Source organism: Theropithecus gelada, chromosome 17, assembly GCF_003255815.1.
Source record: "Theropithecus gelada isolate Dixy chromosome 17, Tgel_1.0, whole genome shotgun sequence".
In the NCBI taxonomy this organism is placed as follows: domain Eukaryota; kingdom Metazoa; phylum Chordata; class Mammalia; order Primates; family Cercopithecidae; genus Theropithecus; species Theropithecus gelada.
In genome coordinates, this window is record NC_037685.1 from 76,615,520 (window position 1) to 76,640,504 (window position 24,985).

The window sequence follows — 24,985 nt, forward strand, 5'->3', positions numbered from 1 at the left end:
CACACTCACGATGTAAAGCTGTCCTATTGCTTTTCCTCTTAGTGCAAGCTGTTCCATTTCCCAGCTCTCTTGCAGCTAGCCGGGGTCATGGGACCCGTTCTGGTCAATGGAATTTAAGGATTTTTTTTCTAGTTCTGTGAAAAATGATGGTGGTATTTTGATGGGAATTGCACTGAATTTGTAGATTGCTTTTGGCAGTATGGTCATTTTCACAATATTGATTTTACCCATCCCTGTGCATGGGATGTGTTTCTATTTGTTTGTGTTGTCTATGATTTCTTGCAGCAGTGTTTTGTAGTTTTCCTCGTAGAGATCTTTTACCTCCTTGGTTAGGTATATTCCTACGTATTTTTATTTTATTTTTTGCAGCTATTGTAAAAAGAGTTGAGATGTTGATTTGATTCTCAGCTTGGTCACTGTTGGTGTAGAGGAGAGCTACTGATTTGTGTACATTAGTTTCGTATCTGGAAACTTTGCTGAATTATTTTATCAGTTCTAGGAGCTTTCTGGAGGAGTCTTTAGGGTTTTCTAGGCATACAATTGTATCATCAGCAAACAGTGACAGTTTGACTTCCTGTTTACCAGTTTGGGTGCCCTTTCTTTCTCTCGCCTGATTGCTTTGGCTAGGCCTTCCAGTACTATGTTGAAGAGAAGTGGTGAGGGTGGGCATCCTTGTCTTGTTCCAGTTCTCAGAGGGAATGCTTTCAACTTTTCCGCATTCAGTATTATGTTGGCTGTGGGTTTGTCATAGATGGCTTTTATCATATTGAGGTATGTCCCTGGTATGCCGATTTTGCTGAGAGTTTTAATTATAAAGGGATTCTGGATTTTGTTGAGTGCTTTTTCTGTGTCTATTGAGATGATCATGTGATTGTTGTTTTTAATTCATTTATGTTGTGAATCACATTTATTGATGTGGGTATGGTAAACCATTCCTGCATCCTTGGTATGAAACCCACTTGATCATGGTGGATTATCTTTTTGATATGTTGTTGGATTTGGTTAGTTAATATTTTGTTAAGGATTTTTACATCTATGTTCACCAGGGATATTGGTCTGTAGTTTTCTTTTTTTGGTATGTCCTTTCCTGGTTTTGGTATTAGGGTGACACTGGCTTCACAGAATGATTAAGGGAGGATTCCCTCTTTTTCTCCCTGTGGAATAGTGTCAGTAGGATTGGTACCAACTCTTCTTTGAATGTCTGGTAGAATGTTTTTGTTGGTAATTTTTAAAATTATCATTTCAATCTCACTGCTCGTTATTGGTCTGTTCAGGGTATCTAATTCTTCCTGATTTAAGCTAGGAGGATTGTATATTTCCAGGAATTTGTCTGTCTCCTCTAGGTCTTCTAGTTTATGCATGTAAAGGTGTTCATAGTAGCCTTGAATGATCTGTATTTCTGTGGTGTCAGTTGCAATATCTCCCCTTTTGTTTCTAATTGAATTTATTTGGATTTTCTCTCTTCTTTTCTTGGTTAATCTTGCTGATGGTCTATCAATTTTATTTATCTTTTCAAAGAACCAACTTTTTGTTTCATTTTTCTTTTTTCTTTTTGTTTGTTTCAATTTCATTCAGTTCTGCTCTGATCTTGGTTATTTCTTTTCTTCTGCTTGGTTTGAGTTTGGTTTGTTCTTGCTTCTCTAGTTCCTTGAGGTGTGACCTTAGATTGTCTATTTGTGCTCTTTCAGACTTTTTGATGTAGGCATTTAGGGCTACAAACTTTCCTCTTAGCTGCCTTTGCTGTATCCCAGAGGTTTTGATAGGTTGTGTCACTGTTGTCGTTCAGTTCTAAAAATTTTTAAATTTCCGTCATGATTTCATTGTTGACCCAATAATCATTCAGGAGCAGGTTACTTAATTTCCACGTATTTGCATGGTTTTGAGTATTCCTTTTGGAGTTGATTTCCAGTTTTATTCCACTGTGGTCTGAGAGAGTGCTTATATAATTTCAATTTTCTTAAATTTATTGAGACTTGTTTTGTGGCCTATCACATAGTCTATCTTGGAGAAAGTTCCATGCACTGATGAATAGAAGGTATATTCCGCAGTTGTTGGGTAGAGTGTTCTGTAAATATCTGTTAAGTCCATTTCTTCCAAGGTATAGTTTAAATCCATTGTTTCTTTGTTGACTTTTTGTCTTGATGACCTGTCTAGTGCTGTCAGTGGATTATTGAAGCCCCCACTATTATTGTGTTGGTGTCTATCTCATTTCTTAGGTCCAGTAGTAATTGTTTGATACATTTGGGAGCTCCAATGTTAGCTGCATATATATTTAGGATTGTGATATTTTCCTGTTGGACAAGGCCTTTTATCATTATATAATCTCCCTCTTTGTCTTTCTAAACTGCTATTGCTTTAAAGTTTGTTTTGTCTGACATAAGAATAGCTACTCCTGCTTGCTTTTGGTGTTCATTTGCATGGAATGAATGACTCTAATATTTTGAGACTCGTTTTCACTCAGATCTTTGTATAATAGTATCAGTCTTTATAAATACTACCATGTGATAGATTTTTTTATAGGCTTCATTTTTTAGAGCAGGTGATGGAAAAATTGAGTGGAAAGTACAGTTTCCCATATATGGACAGCCTCTCCAACCATCAACACCACTCCACCAGAGAGTGGTACATTTGTTATAATTGGTGAACCTACACTGACACACCATTATCACCCACAGCCCAGAGTTTTCACTAGGGTTCTCTCTTGATGTTGCACATTCTGTGGATTTGGACAAATGTACAATGACGTGTATCCAACATTGTGGAATCATACGGAAGAGTTTAACTGCCCTAAAACTCCCGAGTTTCACCTTTTCATCCTTTCTTGCCCTCATCCCCTAGCAACCGCTGATCTTTTTACTGTCTCCATAGCTTTATCTTTTCCAGAATGTCATATAGTAGGTATCATGATATGTAACCTTTTCAGATTGGTTTCTTTCACCTGGTAAAATGTGTTTAAGTTCCCTCCATGTCTTTTCATGGCTTAATAGCTCATTTCTTTTTAGTGCTGAATAATATTTAATTGTATGAATGTACCACAGCTGATTTATCCATTCACTGTGTGATTGATTTTTGATATGGATTCTAATTTGTTAGGGGGATGGATCTATATATTTTTCTTTTTAGAGGCAGGGTCTTGCTATGTTGCCTAGGCTACTAGGGTACAGTGGCTATTTACAGGTGTGATCATAGCACACAGCAGCCTCAAACTCCTGGGCTCAAGTGATCCCCCTTCTCACCCTCCTAAGCAGCTGGGACTACAGATGTATGCCACAGTGTCTGGCTGGGGCCTATATAATATACATTTCCTTTATTCTACCCTCAAACCCATTCAATTGCCTAATAGAGACCCTGCAGGCAGAAGACTCTCAATAAATCCTAGTAAAATTCCTAGTCAGTCTGCCAACAACCTACATACTCAGGTGTACCTCTGATATCTTGGATGCATTTTTGTGTTTACATTGTGTGTTGTTCCTTACAAGTCTCTGATGGTGTGTGCACACCTCACCGGAGCCAAAAAAATCCTGTGCAAAGTGAAAAACAGCAATGTACTGCCCCTCTTACCACTGTCTTCTTCTGTATCCATTCCTTATCTCGTTCTAATTTCTTCCTACGACGAACAACACGTTGAGGCTTTTGGGCTTTTTTTGTCTCATGCTTCTCAGGTGTTGGTTCGGTCATTAAACGAAATGTGAAAGTGGTCATCTCTGTTACCTTTTGAGCTGCCATTCAATTCAATGATTGCATCGAATAAGATTTTGGTGGGAAAGAGAAAGGAAACTTAGATCTGTCTCTCTCAAGGTGTCAAAGGGAGTTTGAGGGTTTGGGAGATCTGCCATTTTTCCCCAGTAAGGAAGCCTGTCGGGTAGTGGGAAGATTAAGGCCTTTGAAGAGAGAAATGTTGGGGTTGACATTCCAGCTCACTCTGTTTGGTCACACATTCACTCAACATGTACTTATCAAGTGCCTAGTGCATGTCAGCCCAGTGCTGGATGCCTGATATGGCAGTGACAGTCAACCTGTACAGATGTGGGGGTATGAGTGGGTGATGCAGTCATATGCCAACTACAACGTAATGAGAGAAGCACTCACCCAGCGAATGGTGTGGCTGCTAATCGAAAAAACAGGTGAAAGTCAGGAAGTCATCAAAAAAAGGTAAAACGGAAATGTATATTAACATGTCATTTCAAAGGTAAGACAAAGTACAGGTCTGATGAATGGGCTCTGTGATCATTTTTGCTCAAATCACACCAATAATTGATTGACTGATTGACTGAGACAGAATGTTGCTCTGTTGCCCAGGCTGGAGTGCAGTGGCAAGATCTTGGCTCGCTGCAACCTCTGCCTCCTGGGTTCAAGCAATTCTTGTGCCTCAGCTGGGATTACAGGTGTGTGCCACTATACCTGGCTAATGTAGAGACGAGGTTTTGCCATGTTGGCCAGGCTGGTCTCAAACTCCTGGCCTCAAAGGATTATCCTGTCTCAGCTGCCCAAAGTGTTGGGATTATGGGTACCACACCTGGCTGAGTTTTTTTTTTTTTTTGAGATGGAGTCTCGCTCTGTTCCCCAGGCTGGAGTGCAGTGGCCTGATCTCTGCTCCGCCTCCCGGGTTCACGCCATTCTCCTGCCTCAGTCTCCCAAATAGCTGGGACTACAGGCGCCCGCCACCACGCCCGACTAATTTTTTGTATTTTCAGTAGAGACGGGGTTTCACCGTGTTAGCCAGGATGGTCTCGATCTCCTGACCTCATGATCCGCCCGCCTCAGCCTCCCAAAGTGCTGCGATTACAGGCGTGAGCCACCGCGCCCGGCTGAGTTTTGTTTTTTAAAGCATTCAACTTAGTTTTCATTTCTTAGCAACAAGTTTCTTTTTATATTCATTTTGTCCATTTTTATGACAATTGAATTTTGGAACTAAACTAGTAAGAATAACTGAAAACCAAACCTAGTGTCTTTTGATAAGTGCTTAACACAACAGTGGGATCTGAGTGGTTGGAGCTGTGGTGAGGGGCTTCTAGCTGTGTTATCAGCCAACATGTTCTTGGTGGGAGTGAGGAGCCCCAGCTCACTGCTTAATGGGAAGGTCAGTTAGGAGAGTGCCGTGTGTCCCACCATTGAAGTCAATACAGGCTTCCATGAGAGCTCATGGGAGGGAACTTAACCGGGCTTTGAAGCTGAGAAGATTTCCACCTCCAGTGGAAGGTAAATCTATAGCAAGCAACGGAGGAATCCCAGCATAAGCACTGTATGGTTGGAAGCTGGAGTGGGGATGGGTTAGTGGTGACACAGGATTCAGGAGAGGCAGGCAGGGCCCGCAGCAGCTATTCCTTAAGAGTGAGGTCAGGGGCATGAATTGGTACTGGGGTAAAAGTACTCTATTGAGAGGGAATCAGGCTGAGACAAGGCTCTGCAAGGAAAAGTACCATGATTGATTAGCTATGTCTCCCATGAATATGGCTGTCATTTTCGTGTTAATTGGGTCCAGTTACCTGGAAGATATTCCATGTTGTAGTTTTGAATGAAGATAGCTTAGTCCCTTCACTGAAGCCTTCCATGATTAGATCCATGAAGCTGATAACTTCCATGATTTGTGAATCTTAGTAACTGCACACCAAATGCCTGTAGTCTCTTGGTAAAGGAGCTATTTGTTTTCCAATTTTTGCACTAATATTCCTTTCCTGGAGTACCCCACTCTCCCAAATATGTGTTAGATCCCTTACTGTGTGGTCCCACAGTGTCGCCTTCCCATCATAGGGCCTAACCATTCTATATGGTAATTCCCTACTTTCTTGTCTATCCTTCCAAGAATAGACCAATGAAGCCTGAGAAGCTCACTCTTTCTGGAGCATTCTCTTTCAAAGGAGCTCTGATCTGAGAACCAGAAAACACAGCTGCCCTGGAGAGCATCCTTTTTGGGAAGTAAGACAGTCCACACCACTGAAATGCCAAGGTGACTCGCTCTGTGTTTGGATCCCCCACCTGACCCTGCCACCAAGAGAGAAACTCACTGGGGCCCTAGACTCTGTCTGTCATGCTCAGTATTTCATCCCTGGCAGCCAGGACCACATTAGCCCTGTGGGCACTGAAGTGAGTGGATGAGCCCTTCCACCTTCTTTACAGTACAGCAGAAGGGGAGAGGTGGTGGGACACAGACAGGAGAGCCAGCACGTGGTGGAAAATGGTGGAGTGGTGCCTACCTTCACGTCTCCTCTTAATCCATAAGATTGTTTCCTTGAACTTTTCGTAATTTTTCTTCAACCTAAAAGTAAAGTGCATCATCTTTAAAAGCCAAGACTAAATTCACACATATATGCCATTACACACAGTGCAAACAGTACTGAAGTCTGTGGAGTCTCTTGCGCAGGTGGAAATGGGGCCAATGGCTTTGCTTTCTAGGCCAGTTTTCTTCGAGTCAATCCCCAGGAGCAAAGGGACGGTGCCTGATATCCACTTAGTGCTTCCCTTGTGGTCTGACCCACACCCAGAGCATGAGGCTGAACCCTGAACCCTTCGAAACAAATTCAACGAGGGGAACCTTGGGGGCCGCTGACAGGGCAGGGAGGTCCAAATGCAAGTATGGCCCTATGAGTTAACTCACACAGCTGGATTTGATTTTCTGCAGCTTGTCTATAGTCCAGTGAAACCCAGAACCATCTGAAACCCCTTTGCATTCAGTAGGAAACTTTCAAATAGCCTTACTCAAAAGGACTTATCATGAAAGCCACACAAGTCACAGCTCTTCAATGTGATCAAGCCCTTTTCTCCCTCTCATGTCAACACACAGAGTGAGTCATCCTGGCATTTCAGTGGCATGGACTGTTTTCCTTCCAAATAAGGGTGCTCTCCAGGGCAGCTGTGTTTTCTAGCCCTTAGATCAGAGTCCCTTTGAAAGGGAATGTGCCAGGAGGACTGAGCTTCCAGGCTTAATTGGATCTGAAAAGGAGGCCTTTGCCATTGCAGATTTTAAATCCTTAGATCAGTTTCCTTGAAGAGGGCATACTAATTTAGCCCAGAGTAACTCCAGGAAGCAAACATCCTTTGCTGGAAAGGGCTGCACTGTTACCTAGCACAGAGCAATAGTTCCCTTATTCGTACCCTAGAAGCAATAGGAAAATTTGAGAATGAGTCCATGGCCCATTTGTACCAAATGTTATTCATTTATAATGCAAGGACTTTTAATGGAATTGAAGTAGTTACCTAGCCTATTGGCATCTGTGAAAAAATAAGGACCAAGAAATGGGTGGAGTGGGGGCCTATCCTTTAGGCTCAGAACAAGATTCCAAACACAGATAAGAGTTAAACTCCAGTGAGGGGATCTAGCCAGAGGCACCCAAATCCCTTTTGGGAAGACTGGCTGTTCCTCTCTTGTTTTTTTGTCCACCTTTCCAAGCGAGTGGAATCCCCATCAGCTGGCTCTTCAATACCAGAGACTGGGGTACACTCTACTGTATCCCTAGGGCCTAGATTAGCACATAATAGGTGCACATGAAGTATCTGTTGAAAGCAATCAGGTTAGAATCAGCCTTTGACACAGGCGTAAATGGGAAGAGAGGGAGGAAATGGCACAGAGGCAGTGGGATAATGTGTAGAGATATTATTTGGCGTTTGTTTTTGCTGATCCAAAAGCTTGGGAGTTCTTTGTGTTTTTGCCTTTCCATTTCCCAGAGAAGCCTTGGGGATCTCTTGCCCCATGCCTCTACTGAGTCCATAGTGGAAGTTGCTGGTAGTCAATCTCTTCCTGACTTTTGTGAACACCTGAACTTGCCCACGTGATAGGTAGGGCACCTTGTTTCACACAGCCTGTCCCTGGTGCCACTGCTGGACAGTCTGCAACAGACCCATGGGGGCACAAACACATACCTGGCTCTCCAGGTTTCTGACAGTGGATAAAGGAAAGAGCAGGCTTCCATGCTGAGAGCATGCCTGCACCACAGGCTGGGTGTATGTATGATATAGTTTGGCTGTGTCCCCACCCAAATCTTATCTTGAATTCCCATGTGTGGTGAAAGGAACCCAGTGGGAGGTAACTGAACCATGGGGGCATCTTTTCTATGCTGTTCTTGTGATAGTGAAAAAGTCTCATGAGATCTGACTGTTATTGAATTTCCCTGTACAAGCTCTCTTCTCTTGTCTGCCACCATGTGAGATGAGCTTTTCACTTTCCACCATGATTCTGAGCCCTCCCCAGCCATGTGGAACTGTAAGTCCATTAAATCTCTTTCTTTTGTAAATTACCCAGTCTTGGGCATGTCTTTATCAGCAGTGTGAAAACAGACTAATACAGTAAATTGGTACCAGTAGAGTGGGGTGCTGCTCAAAGATACCTGAAAATGTGGAAGTGACTTTGGAACTAGGTAACAGGCAGGAGTTGGAACAGTTTGGAGGCCTCAGAAGAAGACAGGAAAATGTGGGAAAGTTTGGAACTTCCTAGAGACTTGTCGAATGACTTTGCCCACAATGCTGACAAAAAAGTCCAGGCTGAGGTGGTCTCAGATGGAAATGAGGAACTTGTTGGGAACTGGAGCAAAGGTGACCCTTTTATGTTTTAGCAAAGATATTGGCAGCGTTTTGCCTGTGCCCTAGAGATCTGTGAAACTTTGAACTTGAGGGGGATGATTTAGGGTAGCTGGTGGAAGAAATTTCTAAGAAGCAAAGCTCAAGAGGTGACTTAGGTGCTGTTAAAGGCATTCAGTTTACTAAGGGAAGCAGAGCATAAAAGTTCAGAAAATTTGCAGCCTGACAATGCAATAGAAAAGAAAATTCTATTTTCTGAGAAGAAATTCAAGCCAGCTGCAGAAATTTGCATAAGTAACAAGAAGCCAAATGTTAATCCCCAAGACAATGGGGAAAATGTCTCAGAGGTCTTCACAGCAGCCCCTCTCATCACAGGCCTGAAGGCCTAGGAGGAAAAAATGGTTTCATGGGCCAGGCCCAGGGTCCCCGTGTTGTGTGCAGCCTAGGGACTTGGTGCCTTGCATACCAGCTGCTCCAGCCATGGCTGAAAGGGGCCAACATAGAGCTTGGGCCGTGGCTTCAGAGGGTGCAAACCCCAAGCCTGGACAGCTACCACATGGTGTTGAGCCTGTGAGTGCACAGAAGTGAAGAATTGGGGTTTGGGAACCTCTGCCTAGATTTCAGAGGATGTATGGAAACTTCTGGATGCCTAGGCAGAAGTTTGCTATAGGGGTGGGGTCCTTATGGAGAATCTCTGCTAGTGCGGTGCAGTTGGAAAATGTGGGGTCAGATCCTCCACACAGAGTCCCTAATGGGGCACCACCTAGTGGAGCACTACTGACAGCTTGCACTGTGCATTTGGAAAAGCCTCCGACACTCAATGCCAGCCCGTAAAAGCAGCTGGGAGGGAGGCTATACCCTGCAAAGTCACAGGGGCAGAGTTGCCCAAGACCATGGGAACCCACCTCTTGCATTAGTGTGACCTGGATGTGAGACATGGAGCTAAAGGAGATTATTTTGGAACTTTAAGGTTTAATGACTGCCCTATTGGATTTTGGACTTGCCTGGGGCCTGTAGCCCCTTCATTTTGGCCAATTTCTCCCAGTTAGAGCAGCTGTATTTATCCAATGCCTATACCCCCATTGTATCTAGGAAGTAACTAACTTGCTTTTGATTTTACAGGCTCATAGGCAGAAGGGACTTGCCTTATCTCAGATGAGACTTTGGACTGTAAACTTTTGAGTTAATGCTGAAATGAGTTAAGACTTTGGGGGACTGTTGGGAATGCATGATTGGTTTTTGAAATGTGAGGATATGAGATTGAGAGGGGCTGGTAGTGGGATGATACCGTTTGGCTGTGTTCCCACCCAAATCTCATCTTGAATTCCCATGTGTTGTGAGAGGGACCCAGTGGGAGGTAATTGAATCATGGGGACAGGCCTTTCCCATTCTGTTCTCGTAATAGTAAGTCAGTCTCATGAGATCTGATGGTTATCATAAGGGGCAGTTTCCCTGAAAAAGCTGTCTTCACTTGTCTGCCACCATGTAAGATGTGCCTTTCACCTTCTGCCATGATTGTGAGGCCTCTTCATTCACATGAAACTGTAAGTCCATTAAATATCTTTCTTTTGTAAATTTCCCAATCTTGGGTCTTTATCAGCAGCATGAAAATGAACTAATACAGTGTACAAATGGCTGGAACATTTTGTGACCTGGGGCCTTGCCAGCTAGAAAGACCTGGTGCCAGTGACACAGGTCTACAATAACCTTAAAGGGGCCCTGGCCGTAACCCCAGGTTAGTGAAGCTCAAGGCTCTCCCTTCTTCAAGATGCATGGAAAAGCATTCGCTCAGCTAGTGTGAAGCCAGGGAATTTGGTGGGCGGTTGCCCCAGGTGACTCCCCGATGTCTTCTCCTTAAGTGCCAGGGGTCTGAACTTTGTTTCCTAGACTTTTGTACAAATTCATGGTCCCTGCAAGCCTTTTCTTGCCCTGAATATCCAGCCTCTGTCACCATCTGCCTTGATCTTATCCTGTACCTCCCATGCTTGCAATGTCCTTGCTCTTGAGTTTGATTTTTGTCTAGCAGCTGGATCATTCTGCACATTTGACCCCTGGATCTTACCCTTTCCCTGTGGTTGACCTGTTCCTGGTCCTTGACTCAGGGAACCTGTCTGGTCCTGACTTTGCTCTTTTTGTTGATGGCTCAATTTACATTTTCCCTGCTGCCACCTCTGGCATACCCAAATCCACTGACCAATCACTTGGCCTTACCAGTTACTTACATAATTAACAGTTTCCATCTGTTTTCACTTTCCAGTAGCCTAGTTAGGGGAATGTCAAAATCCTCTTCCAGTTCATCACGAGCAGCCATTTCTTTGATTATTGTTTTAAATACTGACTGATAGGAGCTGTTCAAAAACTATAAAAGGATCAAAGAATGAAATATTCGGAAAATGGAAATTAACGATTTATTAGTTAATCATTTTTCTGACTCCCAAAGGTACTGTGTGACACTTCAACATATTATTCTAAAAACACAAAAATGGGAACCAGGGGAAGGGGGAGGGAGGGCAACAGAAAGGATAGCTAATGGCTGCTGGGCTTAATACCTAGGTGATGGGCTGATCTGTGCAGCAAACCACCATGGCACACGTTTACCTATGTAACAAACTTGCACATCCTGCACCCTGAATTTAAAAGTTGAAGATAAAAAAACAAAAGGAAAAAGAAAATGGGACCCATAGGATGGTTAGCAAGAATTCTTTTAAAGAGTATTTCCATTATCATACCCTCTTCTTGTTCCTCAATTTCCTTAAAAAAAGTTTTAAACATCAGTATGCCAAAAAATCTTTGGAGAACATACAATTATCTTCTTTTTCCAAATGTGGAGATGGCTATGGAATGTAAAAATGCTTCCATGCTTTAAGAGCATAACAGGTTTTCTGCATTCTACAAATGGCCAAGCTCCCAGTGGTGATTTGTTTATTCAATGTGAAGGATGAGTCTTCAGAAAAGTAGCATAGCGCCTCGTGCATCACTGCATTAGGCAGTTCTGCTTTTAAAGATTCTTCCAAAGTAATGACATTACAAGCTGCCTTTTTTTTTTTTTTTAAGATGGAGTTTCAGTCTGTCGCCTAGGCTGGAGTGCAGTGCCACAATCTAGGCTCACTGCAACCTCCGCCTCCCGGGTTCAAGTGATTCTCATGCCTCAGCCTCCTGAATAGCTGGGATTACAGGCGTGTGCCACCATGCCCAGCTAATTTTTGTATCTTTAGTAGAAATGGGATTTCACCATGTTGGCCAGGCTGGTCTTGAACTCCTGGCCGCAAGTGATCTGCCTGCCTCTGTCTCCCAAAGTGCTGGGACTACAGGTGTGTGCCACAGCACTTGTCCACAAGCTGCCTTTTTATTTGACCAGTTGGATCATTTTTTCCCATGTCTGTGCTGCTGACCAGGATCGACCCATAGGTGGGTCCTCACCGGAGTTTCTGTTTTGGATCTCTTTTGATGGAAAGTGAAGCAGGCTCCTTAGAGAGGACAGTCAGGGATTGGTCATGTTGCCTATTTGCTCACCAACAGGCTGAGATTGCTGTTGTTCAATGTGTGATCATGGAGAATATACCATTAACTCACTAGCTTCCTACAGCAAGTGAAAGACCAACATATCCGAAGTTGCACATGATCTGGGACAGATGCAAGGATATGGCTTATGGCTGGCCAGTGTTTCTAGGTTGGGGGAAAGCTGGGGTGCTTTAGGTCTGGCTTGCCTGATTCTTAGCCTCTGAGCCCCGTCTCTCTCTATTTCTTGAGTCAGTGCTTCAGGACAGGTTGGGGTGAAGACCTTTGCTGCCCATATTCCTGCCTCTAAATTCCTCATTGTTGACAATCCCTCCTTTGGGATGAAGTGACTTTCTGTTCACCTAGGCCAGTGATCTATCCCCATTCGGTTTGCATTTTATGTTCTGTTCTTCAGAAAATAGCATCTGTTGTGGTCTGCTGGATGGCCGACCACCTGGGTGGGTTGTACTCTAGACTGTGCCACCCCACTCTATGAAACCAGCATATGTGACATCTTACGGGGTTTACTCCATTTGCTTGCCTAGCCTACAGAATGGAACCATCCCCATCATTGTGGTAGGTGTATTTGGCACCTCAGTGATGAGGTCTCCCAAGCCCAGAGACTTCTCCTGGGTTAATATCTGGTTCTTGGAGCCAAAAGAATTTTCACCGCAAGGGTTGTGATGCATAAGTATGTCATTGAAATAAAAAATGAAGGCTGGGCATGGTGGCTCACATCTGTAATCCCAGTACTTTGGGAGGCTGAGGCGAGTGGATCACTTGAGCCCAGGAGTTCGAGACCAGCCTGGGCAACATAGTGAGATGCTGCCTCTATAAGAAAAAAAAAACAAATCAAGCATGTGATAGTAAATTAAAAACAGCAAATGAATCAAGTTGTCAGAATAACTGAACTATAGGTTGATAGACCCCTCCAAATAGGAGGGCTTTAGCTTCCTCTCCCCAGTTTGTACCCCTCTGGTTTCTGGTAGTCTCTCAAAATGTGCCTCAGAAGTTTACTTAAACAAGTCTTGCAGCTGCAGATTCTGTGTGGCATTCGTCCCACTGCAGCCACAGGTTCCGCGTGGCATTCGCCCCATTGCAGCTGCAGGTTCCATATGGCATTCACTCCATTCTTCTCCTCCTGCTCTGACCCACTTGTCCATATCTATCACCTACCATGTTGCTTGCAGATGTGCTGCTTTGCCAAGCTGCATCACTGCCTATCCTGGGAATGCAGTGTCTGTGCCACACGTGCTGCCACAGCACCCTGAGCATTCAATCCTTGGGGAAGAGAGTGGCACAGAGACCAGGGGGAAAGGACTCCTCAGCCCTGGGACATACTTTTTCACCGGGACTCTGGAGTAGCACTGCTGTGTCTAGAGTTTCACAAGGTGTACCATGACTAGTTTTCGTAAGTGACTTCACACATTAGTCTTTACACCCTAATCATAGGGGTCTTATTTCCATCTATGGCATTTGGATAAGAAGATATGGTATCATTCCCTCCAACCATTTTTTTTTTGGATTCTTCCTTGCTTACCAAAAACTATTCTCCACACTAACTGCAAACCAAGAAAGCTCCTAGGCTCATGTGTAATGAATGCTTGTACGAGCTGGGGGACATGGGGTTTTGTCTACCTGCAGTAGTCATACAAAAAAATGCCTTGTGATCCTTTCCCCATCTAAGGCTTCAGCTATATGCTAAGGATTCTATTATGGTTGAATTGTGTTTCCCCACTTCCCTGCCACCCAAATTCGTATGTTGAAGTTCAATACCTTAGACTGTGATCGTTTGGAGATAGGTTCTTCACAGAGGTACTCAAGTTGAAAAGAGGTCCTTAGGGTGGGCTCTAATCCAGTATGACTGGTGTCTTTACAGCAAGGGGAAATGTGGACATAGAGACATGCATGGAGGGAGAATGGGGTGAATAGACGTAGGAGAAGATGGCCATCTACAAGTCACGGAGAGAGACCTGGGCCAGATCCTTCCCTCACAGCCCTCATAAGGGCCAGATCCTTCCCTCACAGCCCTCACAAGGGCCAGATCCTTCCCTCACAGCCCTCACAAGGAACGAACTCTGCTGACACCTTGATTTCAGATTTCGAGTCTCCAGAACTATGAGATAGTAAATTTTGTTGTTCAAGTCACTCAAAGGTGGCACTTTGTTAACAATAGGCCTTAGCAAATGAATACAGATTCCAAATAAAAATCTTTAGCCAAGAGCTTTCTCCCAGGACCTAGATTGTGTATTTCTGGTTTTCAATTGAACTTTATCTGGATATCTTATAGGAACTTAACACTCAGTGTGTACCAAATAGAATTTTCTATCTTACCCTACAAATATACCCTTCTTCTCCTCTTCAGCTTTCCAGCCTATAGAGTAGAAATCCGTACCATGTCATGGCAGCTGTGCTGGGCACTGCCCTGAGCTGCCAGGCTTTCCCATGTGTTCATCTGCTACATACTACTAATCTTCCTGCCCTCAGCCTCTCCCCCTCCAATTCACCATCCACAAAGCTACCAGAGTGACCTTTAAAAAAGGAAATTTGACCCTGTCCGTGGAGAAAGGACTTAGTATTGTTGGGGGCTTTGGCTAGATCTCCTATGCCATATTGTTTCCCCCAAATAAATTCCACATAGTTTTAAAGAGATCCCTTAGATAGCTAGAGGAGCACATAAATTAATTATAAAAATTATTTTGAGGAGTGAAAAGACCTCTCTACACATGAAACAATACTTAGTAATCAGAAAAGAAAATATTGATACATGCGACTACCTGCACATAAAAAATGACCCTGTCGTGGACAATACCAAGAAGGCTGGAAAACAAAATACAAACTGGAAACAAATTTACATGTATGTCAGAAAAAGAATTAAGTTCTTTCATATATTAAAAGCCCTCACAAATCAGAAAGAAAGAGAAATAAGCAACTTGGTAGAAGAGAAGACAACACCAACTGGCCACTCACAGAGAGACACAAATGTCCAATAATTGTGAAAATGCCTAGCACCTTTCTTAACGGAGGAGATGCAAAAACCAACAATGAGATGCTATTTTCACCCTATCAGATGGGCCAGAATTATGTCCCTTGGTGGTCGAGGATATGATGAAGGAGGCCTTCTCATGCCCTCTAGGTGGGAATAGGAAAATGGTACAACTTAATGGTGGGGAAATTTGTCAATGCTTTTTGAGTTAAAGATGCAGATAGTTCTGGTTCCAGCATCAACTGCTAGAAATTTATTCTTTACATACACTTGCATTTGTATGTAATAATATATGTACAATTCATTGCATTGAATATATATATATATTTATATGTACACACATATACACACACACACACACACAAAAGACAAGACTGGAAACAAGTTAGACATCCATTGACAGGGCGCTAGTTAAATTATGGTACAAGATGTAGTGGAATACCAAAGCTTCCGAAATATGTTATTAAGGGAAAAGTAAGTTATAGAACAGAACGTACATCATGATTCCATTTGTGGATATGCGTGTGTTTTAAAAGACATCTATATGTATGTATATATGCGTTAAAATTTCCAGGATACATAAAGAGCAGTATACAGCAGTTATTTTATTAAAGTAAGGAAGTAGAGGCTTGAAACATTTATTTCATAGTCTTCTTTACTACTTCAATATTTTAAAATGGTGTGCATATGGTAGCTTCTCAATGTAAAAGCTAGATAGTTTAGGGAGTTTGAATCAAAATACTTACAGAAATTAAAAACAAGTCTGATTGTGTCACATTCTTGCCTAAAATCCTTTAGTAGCAAAGCCCTGGAATGTCACAGTGCTTGTGATGAGAGCTCCCTTGCTCAGCCCACCTGTCCCAAGGAAAACTCTGGAATGCTCCCAGATCTGCTATGTCCTTCCAGAACACACACGGAGATGTGTCTGTCACCTGAGAATTCAGTGCCACCTGATATAGCTAAACATCAATGGACAGGAGCCTTGAAGTTTTCTGAATAATTTGTGTCTAATTAAAACAATTCCTTCAGGTTTCAACTCTAGTTGAAAAATCTTTCCAAAATGCCTGAGTTTACTTTCCTGCCTTTGTAAATCCAAAGCAGTAAATCTAAATTTATGTCATTTTTTTTCTCCCTTCATTGTAGTATTTCAGTAAATCTTAGTAATATGGTGCTTTATAGAGGCAAGTATAGAATTTAGGGCTGAATATGAACTGAGACCAGTTTTAATTTCTCAATTAAAAACATTTTAACAATGAAATATTTAGTTTTTTGCCTTTTCTTTTATAAATTTAGGAAAACATATCTGCTTAACTTTGGGTTCCAGAGACACAAGATTTCATTTTTAGGATTGTAGTCAGCACCTACAATCGGAGAAGTCTTAGCAGGCGAGGCCAGGATGCATAATAATGCTTCCCTCAGAATCAGCATGGAGTGCAAGCCCTAGAAGAAGCTGACGCAGGAAATTCGAGCCACTAGGCTGCCCCCCGTAGGCAAAACATTCATGTGGCATGTTTACAAAATTATAATAAAAATTTTGTCTTAAAGACAAGAAAACATCCAGTGGATGTAAGGCTTATTGAAACCATGATGACTCCCCCATCTCCCCTCTGGTGATTGGGAACAGCTGGGGAGAGCACCCTGTTGAATTTCCAGGGCTGGTTCTGTGTCTCTCTGCAGGGTGGTCATGGTCACAGGCCTGCAAAGATGGGAGAGAAACACCACTGCTATTTGCTGTGGTGCCTGCCTGGAGTAGACAGGTTAGCATCTGGAGTTTTCTGTCTTGCCAGGTTGCCCCATCTACATAGAGGGAGTAGGCTTTCCTTGGGGTTTTTCTGTCTATGCTTGTTGGAGTTTCTGGGTTGCTGTCTTTAACACCCAGTCTGGGGTATATGAGACAAAAAGAAAACCCAGGTCCTCAGATCCCAAGACCTCAGCCAGCTTGCCTGGGCTGGGGTTGGGCCACCCTGCTCTAACATTTGGAGCGGGGGCCGGGTCTCAAGTTTTTATCCAACTTACGTGTTCATCTAAGTCCTCTGCTTCCAGCTTGTCAATGGACTCATCTGTTATACCATCCCAAAAGTTCTCTTTAGAAGCAAACTCCATGACTTTCAATTTCGGAAGGAGCATCAAAAGGAAGGGCATGTGGAAAGAAAACCAAAAACATAAAAAATTTAAAAAGAATAGAAATAGATTGATGCTATTTACCTTTGCCCTTCCAAAACATGCATACATCATCAATGAGATATTAAATAGGTTAATCACATGACCTAAAATTCAACTTGGGAGTACTAATAAAATAGGAATAAGAGGGTCAGTTTCAGTGGCTGACTTAAGAAAGCAAGTGTGTGTTCCTGGTGGCTGGTGAGGGTCAGTCTGACAAAGTGGTCTTTGAATGAGTCCTGAGTGAAGTAAGGAATGCTCAGGCAGAAGGCCACATTCCAGCAGAGGACTAGGAGGTGCAAAAGCCCTGAGGTGAGTGTGGGAGGGGCGTGTTTGACACGTGGCCGGGGGAACCCTATGGTATGCCCGCAGTAGAGTAGGCATGAAGTTGCCCATCCTGAGGGGAGGTCAGAGAGGAGTCAGGGGCGGGTGAGGGAGGGAGGAGTAGGTGGGCAGCTGGTGGGCTGGGACCAGCTTTCAAAGGACCTTGTAGGCTATGGGAAGGACTTTAGATTTTGTTCTGAGGGAGACTTATTCCGAGTGTGATTTTCACTTGGAAATTTCAAGAAATATATCTGTCTTCCACCAGGCTTGTCAAAATTTGCCAATTTCTAGAATTGCATATGATTCATTATTACTAATCAGAGCATAAGAGATGAATCCCCGAGCCAGTGAGCTGGATGGAGAACGTCTTCCAGAGACAGTGAATGCCCTTGTTCCTACAAAGGTCAGCGGTTGCCTGGTGACTCTCCAGGCCAGAAGAGTAGCTTGGAGCCTCCAGGGAGCTGGGGTGCAAGCTGAGTTGTGGAACTGATCAGTACAACTTGGGCCTCTCTTCCATACTCCTGGGAAGGTGATTCTGAGAGAAGAACTCAGAGGAAGTGGCTCTGGCATGATAATTGGGCCCCCAGGAAAATGATGGTGGCCGATTGGCTCAGCTTCTGATGACACCAGCCCTTTACAGCTAGCCCCTCTGGAGAGCCTGGGAACCCTGCCAGGTTGGCCCTAGACTGATTTTGTGTCCTCCTTATGCCTTTGGGGACAGAGATGGGATGTTCTTTGTGATCTCTACACATTACTTTTGTTGTTCTTCCCAATTTTGGCTCTGTAGCAAAAACTCTGACTCATTCGGGCTCCTCCTGGGATGGAGAATTTTACTAAGCCGGGGCTGCCTTTACCCACACAGGCCTGGGGCCTCTCTGCTTGCAAACCTTCTCCTGCAGCCTTGGCTTGTGCCTGACAGACTTGCCGCCTATGAGGTGGGCCCCACGCTTCCAGAATTCCCTGGCAATTCTTCCATCACTTCCCACAGGTGCACACAATGCCACCCCCCCTGGCATACCTACGACAGGGCAAAGGCAAGGGCATGCTCAGCTTGATTCTAAAAACACTGTGTGTTCCTGAACTGTCTGCCATGGAAACGACCAAGGAAGTTTAAAAAAAAAAAAAAAACCACGGAGGAAAACCCAGCAAGAATCCTTGGGAATTCAAAAGCACTGGGGAAGCTCCTTGTGGGTGGCAGTAGAGAGGAGAAATGAATGAACTGAGAGACCAAGGAGCAGGCTGTTGTAGAAGATGCTCCGAGCCTGCCTCAGATGTGCCTGCCCGAGATGGAGACGAGTACGATTGTGGCCCTGGTAACTCAGTAACTTCCCATCATTTGCGATTGCCGTATCTTAGTAGTTTTTTTTATTTTTGAATAATGCATATTGAATAATAATGTGAGGTGGTACAAAAGGAGGTGTTTATCATGGGAAGAAGGTGAACTTGGCAGCGCTGAATACTCAACAGTGGTGCTCAGGAGCATTCGATTCAAAGTAATAAGTAAGCTTATTGACATGGCTGGGCACTGTCAACATGTCAAGTGTAAATAAGCAGTATCATAGCTGTCCCTGGGGCTGAATGAGAAGAAAAAGCCTTATTTCTAATTAACTTTCCCTTTGGAGACATCTGTCAACCTCTACCTCTCTTCTAGTGATATCATTATCTCCTCCTGAAGTCACTCTACAGGAGGATGGGAAGGGCCGGGGGGAGTGTCATGCCAAGTTCGAGTGATGGTTCTGTCGTCCGGAACCTGGGCCACTTCCAGCATGTCACTGTTGCATGTCCCCCTTGCACCCCAGCTCCGTATCTGTGCAATGGGACAATAAGACTCATCTTGAGGGTGGCTCAGAGGACTAGTGCTAATGTAGGTCAATGCTAGCACACACTGTTCCCTAGGTGGAGCATGTCTTCCCCTGGTCTGATTAAAAACAAATCTCTTTTTTTTTTTTTTTTTTTTTTGAGACGGCCTGTTGCCAGGCTGGAGTACGGTGGCATGATCTTGGATCACTGCAACCTCTGCCTCCTGGGTTCAACTGATTCTCCTGCCCCAGCTTCCTGAGTAGCTGGGATTACAGGCACACGCCATCATGCCCAGCTAATTTTTGTATTTTTAGTAGAGACGGGGTTCTCCCATGTTGGCCAGGATGGTCTCTACCTCTTGAGCTCGTGATCCGCTGGCCTCAGCCTCCCAAAGTACTGGGATTAAGAACAAATCTTAACTCTTCCTTATTCAAGTGCCTCTCCTCTATCATTTTCCTTTTTATGTAAGAAAGTTTTTAGGGATAGGGTCTCTCTCTGTAGCCCAGGGTGAATTGCAGTGTTGTGATCATGGCTAACTGTGATAATACTCCCACCTCAGTCTCCTGAGCAGCTGGGACTACGGGCACACACCACCATGCCTGATTAATTTTTAAATTTTTTGTAGAGATGAGGTCTTGCTATGTTGCCCAGGCTAGTCTCAAACTCTTGGCCTCAAGTGATCCTTCCTTCTCGGCCTCCTAAAGTGCTCGGATTACAGGCATGAGCCACTGCACCCAGTCTCTTAACATTTTTCTTGACTGAACGATCATTCTTGAATTTGGGATAAATGAGCTGTGTGTATTTGCCCTGAGGGGTTAATATTATAATTCCCACATTATGTGACAAAGATTCTTTGCTTGACCAAACTTTAGTCGGGCTCTCGAATCTTTTCCTAGGCCCATCTGTGCACTTCCTTATAAAATCCAGTTTTAGCAAGAACCCTGCTAAGTTGGTTTAACAAGAACCCCTACCCTCAATATCTGATCTCCCTCAATATCTAATGAGGTTCTTCATCCTCCACCATCATCTGGTTAATATCTGATCACCTGACCCATCTTCAGCAAGAATCCGATTAGGTTGGTTTATTCAGAATTCCCCATGCTTTCCTCTTAGTGATTTTCCATCCACTGACCTCTACCCTGCTCCTTGGGTATAATTTCTCACTTGCCCATGCTGTATTGGACTTGAGCCCAAGCTCTTTCCCCTCCTGCAAAATCTCATTGCTGTGGTCTCTAAACTTACCACAGTGGTTCTGAATAAAGTCTACTTACTGGGCTTTAACAAGTATCAATGAATACTTTTTTCTTTAACAGTAGATGAGGAAAGGTTGGGGAGAAGCAGTAAGTGACTAGCTCAGAGCTATCTCTGAGAAATGAGCAACCCAGTGCCACTGATTGACAAGCACACAGATGAAACTCGATCCTGTTTCCACTTTCTCTGTGTTTCACAGTGAATTCTATCCTAGACAGATGGCTAAAGGGTCAGGTTAGGCTGGTGGCTGCTGTGGGTACAAATCTATAAACTGTTCTAAAATCTAGCTACTCAAAGTGTGGTCCGTGGATAAGGAAGCTTGTTAGAAAGACCAAATCTGGCCAGGCACAGTGGCCCACGTCTAGCATCCCAGCACTTTGGGAAGCTGAGGAGGGAGGATTGCTTGAGCCCAGAAGCTGAGACAAACCTGGGTGACATAGTGAGACCTAGTCTCTTTAATAATAAAAAATTAGCCAGGCATGGTGGCATGTGCCGGTGGTCCCAGCCACTCAGGAGGCTGAAGTGGGAGAATCACTTGAACCTGGGAGGTGGAGGATGTTGTGAGCTGTTCTCACACCACTGGGCAACAGAGGGAGACCCTGTCTAAAGAAAAAAGAAAAGTCAGATCTCAAATCTCAGATCTGCTGAATGAGAATCTGCTTTTAAACAAGATTCCCAGGTAGTTGTCCTGCATATTAAAATTTGAGCATCGCAGCTCTAAAATGCCCATGGAAATGGAATAAGATGGAGAAAGCTATTTATCAGTACCCTTCTGGCAGTGTGATGAGTTGGGTGGGATTCATACTCTAGAGTTTACAAGGGTTTATTTGATAAGCCATGGGGTGGGGATGGGAGTATAAGCAGCTGTTGTGTGTATGTAAGACCTGATCCCTCTCCCACTACCCCTATGTTCAAGTAAAACAGATCTTAGTCCCTAAATTGTGTTCTAATGAGGATGGGTCTGGTTAATTGCAGGCTTTTGTTTTGGGGAGTGGTGCTCACAAGTTGGGATTCTGCTGCCCTAAGGATTCTCCCCTGTTCTTCCCCCTTGTAGGATTCAACCAACCCCCTCTTAATAAGCCTTTAAGACACCATTTGTAGGGGCTCCAATTTATTCATTACCAAGATGCCATAGGACCCTGAGTCTATCTGGGGAGGTGCAGGTATCCCAGTCAAGCCTGCTTCCCGGGCCTCAGGGAATCCAGCAACCCCCTGGATGCTCTTAAATGTGGGAGTCCCTATCCCAAGCTTTTGAGTAGGAAGATGGACTTTCAGTCCTGTCCCTTCAGAGACCCTCTCTCTGTCTCTCATTTCAGCCTCCTTCTTGAGGAGGTTCAGGGGCCATGTACCCAGGATGCCCCTCAGTCCCCTCTGGGCCCAGGGGCATGCTGGATCACAGAGGGAGCCACCTGCCAGGGGCACCTTCCCCACCCAGGGCACTCTGCAGAAAGCAGGGATCTTTGGATATATTACGTCAGATGCTCACCATTTTCTTCCTCTTTTTGCTGTACTTTCGCGTTAACACACTCTAAAAAAGAATAGGAAAAATTATTAACAGGATACGGTATGGTGAACTAGTCCAGACCTTTTAATCCCTTATAGAATCAATTTAAAAATCACCTCCTAGATAGCTGGGAAGCCTCAGGGTGGAGTGCACGTGTTTTAGGATAAGAGGCTTCCTTGATCTTCAGCAGTTGGAGGCCTGCAGCACATGTTCACTGAATATTGATTCCCCTCCCTTTATTCTTATTGTATCTTGCCCACTAGAGTTCAGGTTCTGAGAGGGTGAGATGGGTTTTGTCTACTTTATATCCTGCCTCATATACAGTAGGGATATAGTAAATGTCATTGCATGAACTAAGTATGGGTAACACCATTATCTTCCCTCCTAATTGCAGTGACAAATATTGTTTCCTCTCCTTTCAAAATGCCAGAGCACTTAACTCTCTGGCTCAATGTCTTACCTAAGCCTGGAGCCTTGACATTAAATTCCAGAAATAATGCCTTGGTCATTGGCCTCCGTTAAGCCTGCTCTGTTTTAAAATGGCCAACAGCCTGCTCTCCTTGGTTGGGGGCAGGCTGATTTTGTGCTTCTTACCTTCTCCAGGATGGATGACTAACTTCTACAGATCATTTAAAATCATCATAAACTTTACCTTTCGGAGCAGGCTTCGTGGTGGTTTCTTGTTCTGTTTCTGATTTCGATTTTAAAGATTTTACTGTTAAAAGGCAGAAGAGGATGGCTATTAATGATTTAAACCTTACATTTTCCAGTGAATTCATACTGGGTATTCGGGGTCTCAGGTTCTTTCTTGGCACCCAAGGCTGGTCAACAGTTTGGGGGAACTGAGGCTGGCAGGTACAGCTGGCATATATAGATGCCCCACTGCACCCCAACCCCTTTGGCTTTGGTAAATCACTCTAGGATGGCAATAAATTAGTGGTCAGAAAATGTAACCCTGTTGTGGCCTTCTAATCTGGTTACCGTGAGGCTAGTTTCGGTCCTCAGGATAGCTGGAAGGGCTGAGGCAGGGTAAGAGGAAGACTTTAGAGGTATCCCTCCTGCTGTAGGAACCATAGAACCAAGTGGCTCCAGGGCCATGTAGACACACAATGCGGTGTGCCTGTCACTGTACGAAGTAGCGTGTCTGCTCTGTGACCACGGGGTGTGTAATGGGGACTGGATGGGAAACATGGGGATTGCCTAGGATAGATCTGCTAAAATTTGCAATGGGAAGCTACTGTATATATACATTAGGACTTTTGTAAGTTCTTGATTACCCTTGTTTTCTGTCTTCTGGAACTTTATGATCCTTGTTCCTTTTTCCTCTTTCCCTGGTATTTGTCTTCCTACTCCTAAATGCTAAATACATGTGTGTACATGTGTGTGTACACACACAGACAGACAGACACACACATACACACCCTACATTCCATTCTTTTTTTTTTGAGACAGAGTCTCACTCTGTTGCCCAGGTTGGAGGGTAGTGGTGCGATCTCCGCTCACTGCAACCTCCACCTCCCGGGTTCGAGTCATTCTCCTGCCTCAGCCTCCTGAGTAGCTGGGACTACAGGCGTGTGCCACCACACCTGGCTACTTTTTGTACTTTTAGTAGAGGTGGGGTTTTGCCTTGTTGACCAGGATGGTCTCGAACTCCTGACCTCAGGTGATCCACCTGCCTCAGCCTCCCAAAGTGCTGAGATTACAGGCGTGAGCCATTGCGCCCAGCCCATTCCATTCTTAATAGCGGGGACTAATAGGGCCATGATGAAAAAGCCAAGTAAACTGCTCCACCAGCTTATGGGAGGGTCCTAAATTCAAGATGAACAGGGTACAAAACAAAAACAAAACCTTGTGTGGTGGCCTGTGGCATTAAGAGGACTTTGAACACTTGCCGTATCAGTGCCTATTAGTTCTTCAGCAAGAGGCCGGCACTTCTGCAGACAAGGAGCTCTCCAACTTCAAGAAAACTCACTGTGCCATGGCACAGTTCTGACTGTTAGGTATAATTTCTTTTCTTAAAATATTTCTGTGGGATTGCATTAGTGTCCTATTCTAGCCCTTCAGTCTGGAGTGTAAGACTCAGGTCTTGGTTTTGTGTGGCAGATTGTCAAATATTTAAAGTCAGTTTTTACATCTCAGAGCCATGTGTCTTCCAGATTTAACATCCTCCTTTGCTTCAGCAGTTCTTTGTGTGGTGTAGTCGGCAGTTTACTGTCCAGGACACCAGCCTTTCTGTTGAGCCCCCACCAAGCTGCTTCTAGTTCTTAGAGAGTGTGGTATCCCCCAAACTGAACGTGCCATTCCAGCGATGGCACTCCAGTGTGGGGCAGAGCAGGATGAAATCCTCTTTACATAACCTTTCAGTTGTATCTGGTTGTGTTAACTTTTTTGGCAGTGACGTCAATTATACTATTGAATTATTGAGCTTGTGGTTGAAGAAAGCATCTAACAACAAACAGGGCTTCCTCACTCCGCACTTCTCCAGCCTGCTGTTTTTGGGGGCCTGATAGGAGGATCTAATATCAATGACCAATATCTTTTATCTAGCTAATTCTGGTCCGATGTTTCTGCCTGCCAAAATCTTCTAGAATCTGATTATGTTATCCTCAGCATTCAACAGCTGCAGGACATCTATAAATATAAATATTCCTTCTAAATCTGCATCCAAGCCTATTATAAAAAATTTTGTACTGGACAGAGCCCCATGGCTCTCTGCTGGAAACCGGGTCCACTCTGATCTATGAAACAGTATCTTGGAGTGCTGTTCAATCAGTTATTATCAGTGATGACATCATCTTACAGTAGCACCCACCTAATATATCTCTATCTTGTCCAGGAACATCAGGAAGCCTTTGGAAATGAAATGTCTCGTGGAATTGCGCCCTATGGGGTTTCCACAGTTCCCTAATCTGATAACCTTGTCAAAAAGTGACCTCAAAGCCAGTATTATG

At 44.1% G+C, this 24,985-nt stretch overlaps 1 protein-coding gene across 1 annotated transcript in view; it reads right to left on the reverse strand.

Moving 5' to 3' along the window:
* The window catches only part of ERICH6B (glutamate rich 6B), a 70,740-nt gene that overhangs the window by 14,795 nt on the left and 30,960 nt on the right, over positions 1-24,985 (reverse strand). The window contains exons 6-11 of the mRNA XM_025364507.1: positions 22,687-22,749; positions 22,017-22,058; positions 17,012-17,100; positions 10,734-10,870; positions 6,195-6,256; positions 3,562-3,719 (exon numbers count right to left, since the gene is read on the reverse strand). Coding sequence (XP_025220292.1) covers positions 3,562-3,719; positions 6,195-6,256; positions 10,734-10,870; positions 17,012-17,100; positions 22,017-22,058; positions 22,687-22,749 — 551 coding nt within the window. The remainder of the gene's footprint in view (positions 1-3,561; positions 3,720-6,194; positions 6,257-10,733; positions 10,871-17,011; positions 17,101-22,016; positions 22,059-22,686; positions 22,750-24,985) is intronic.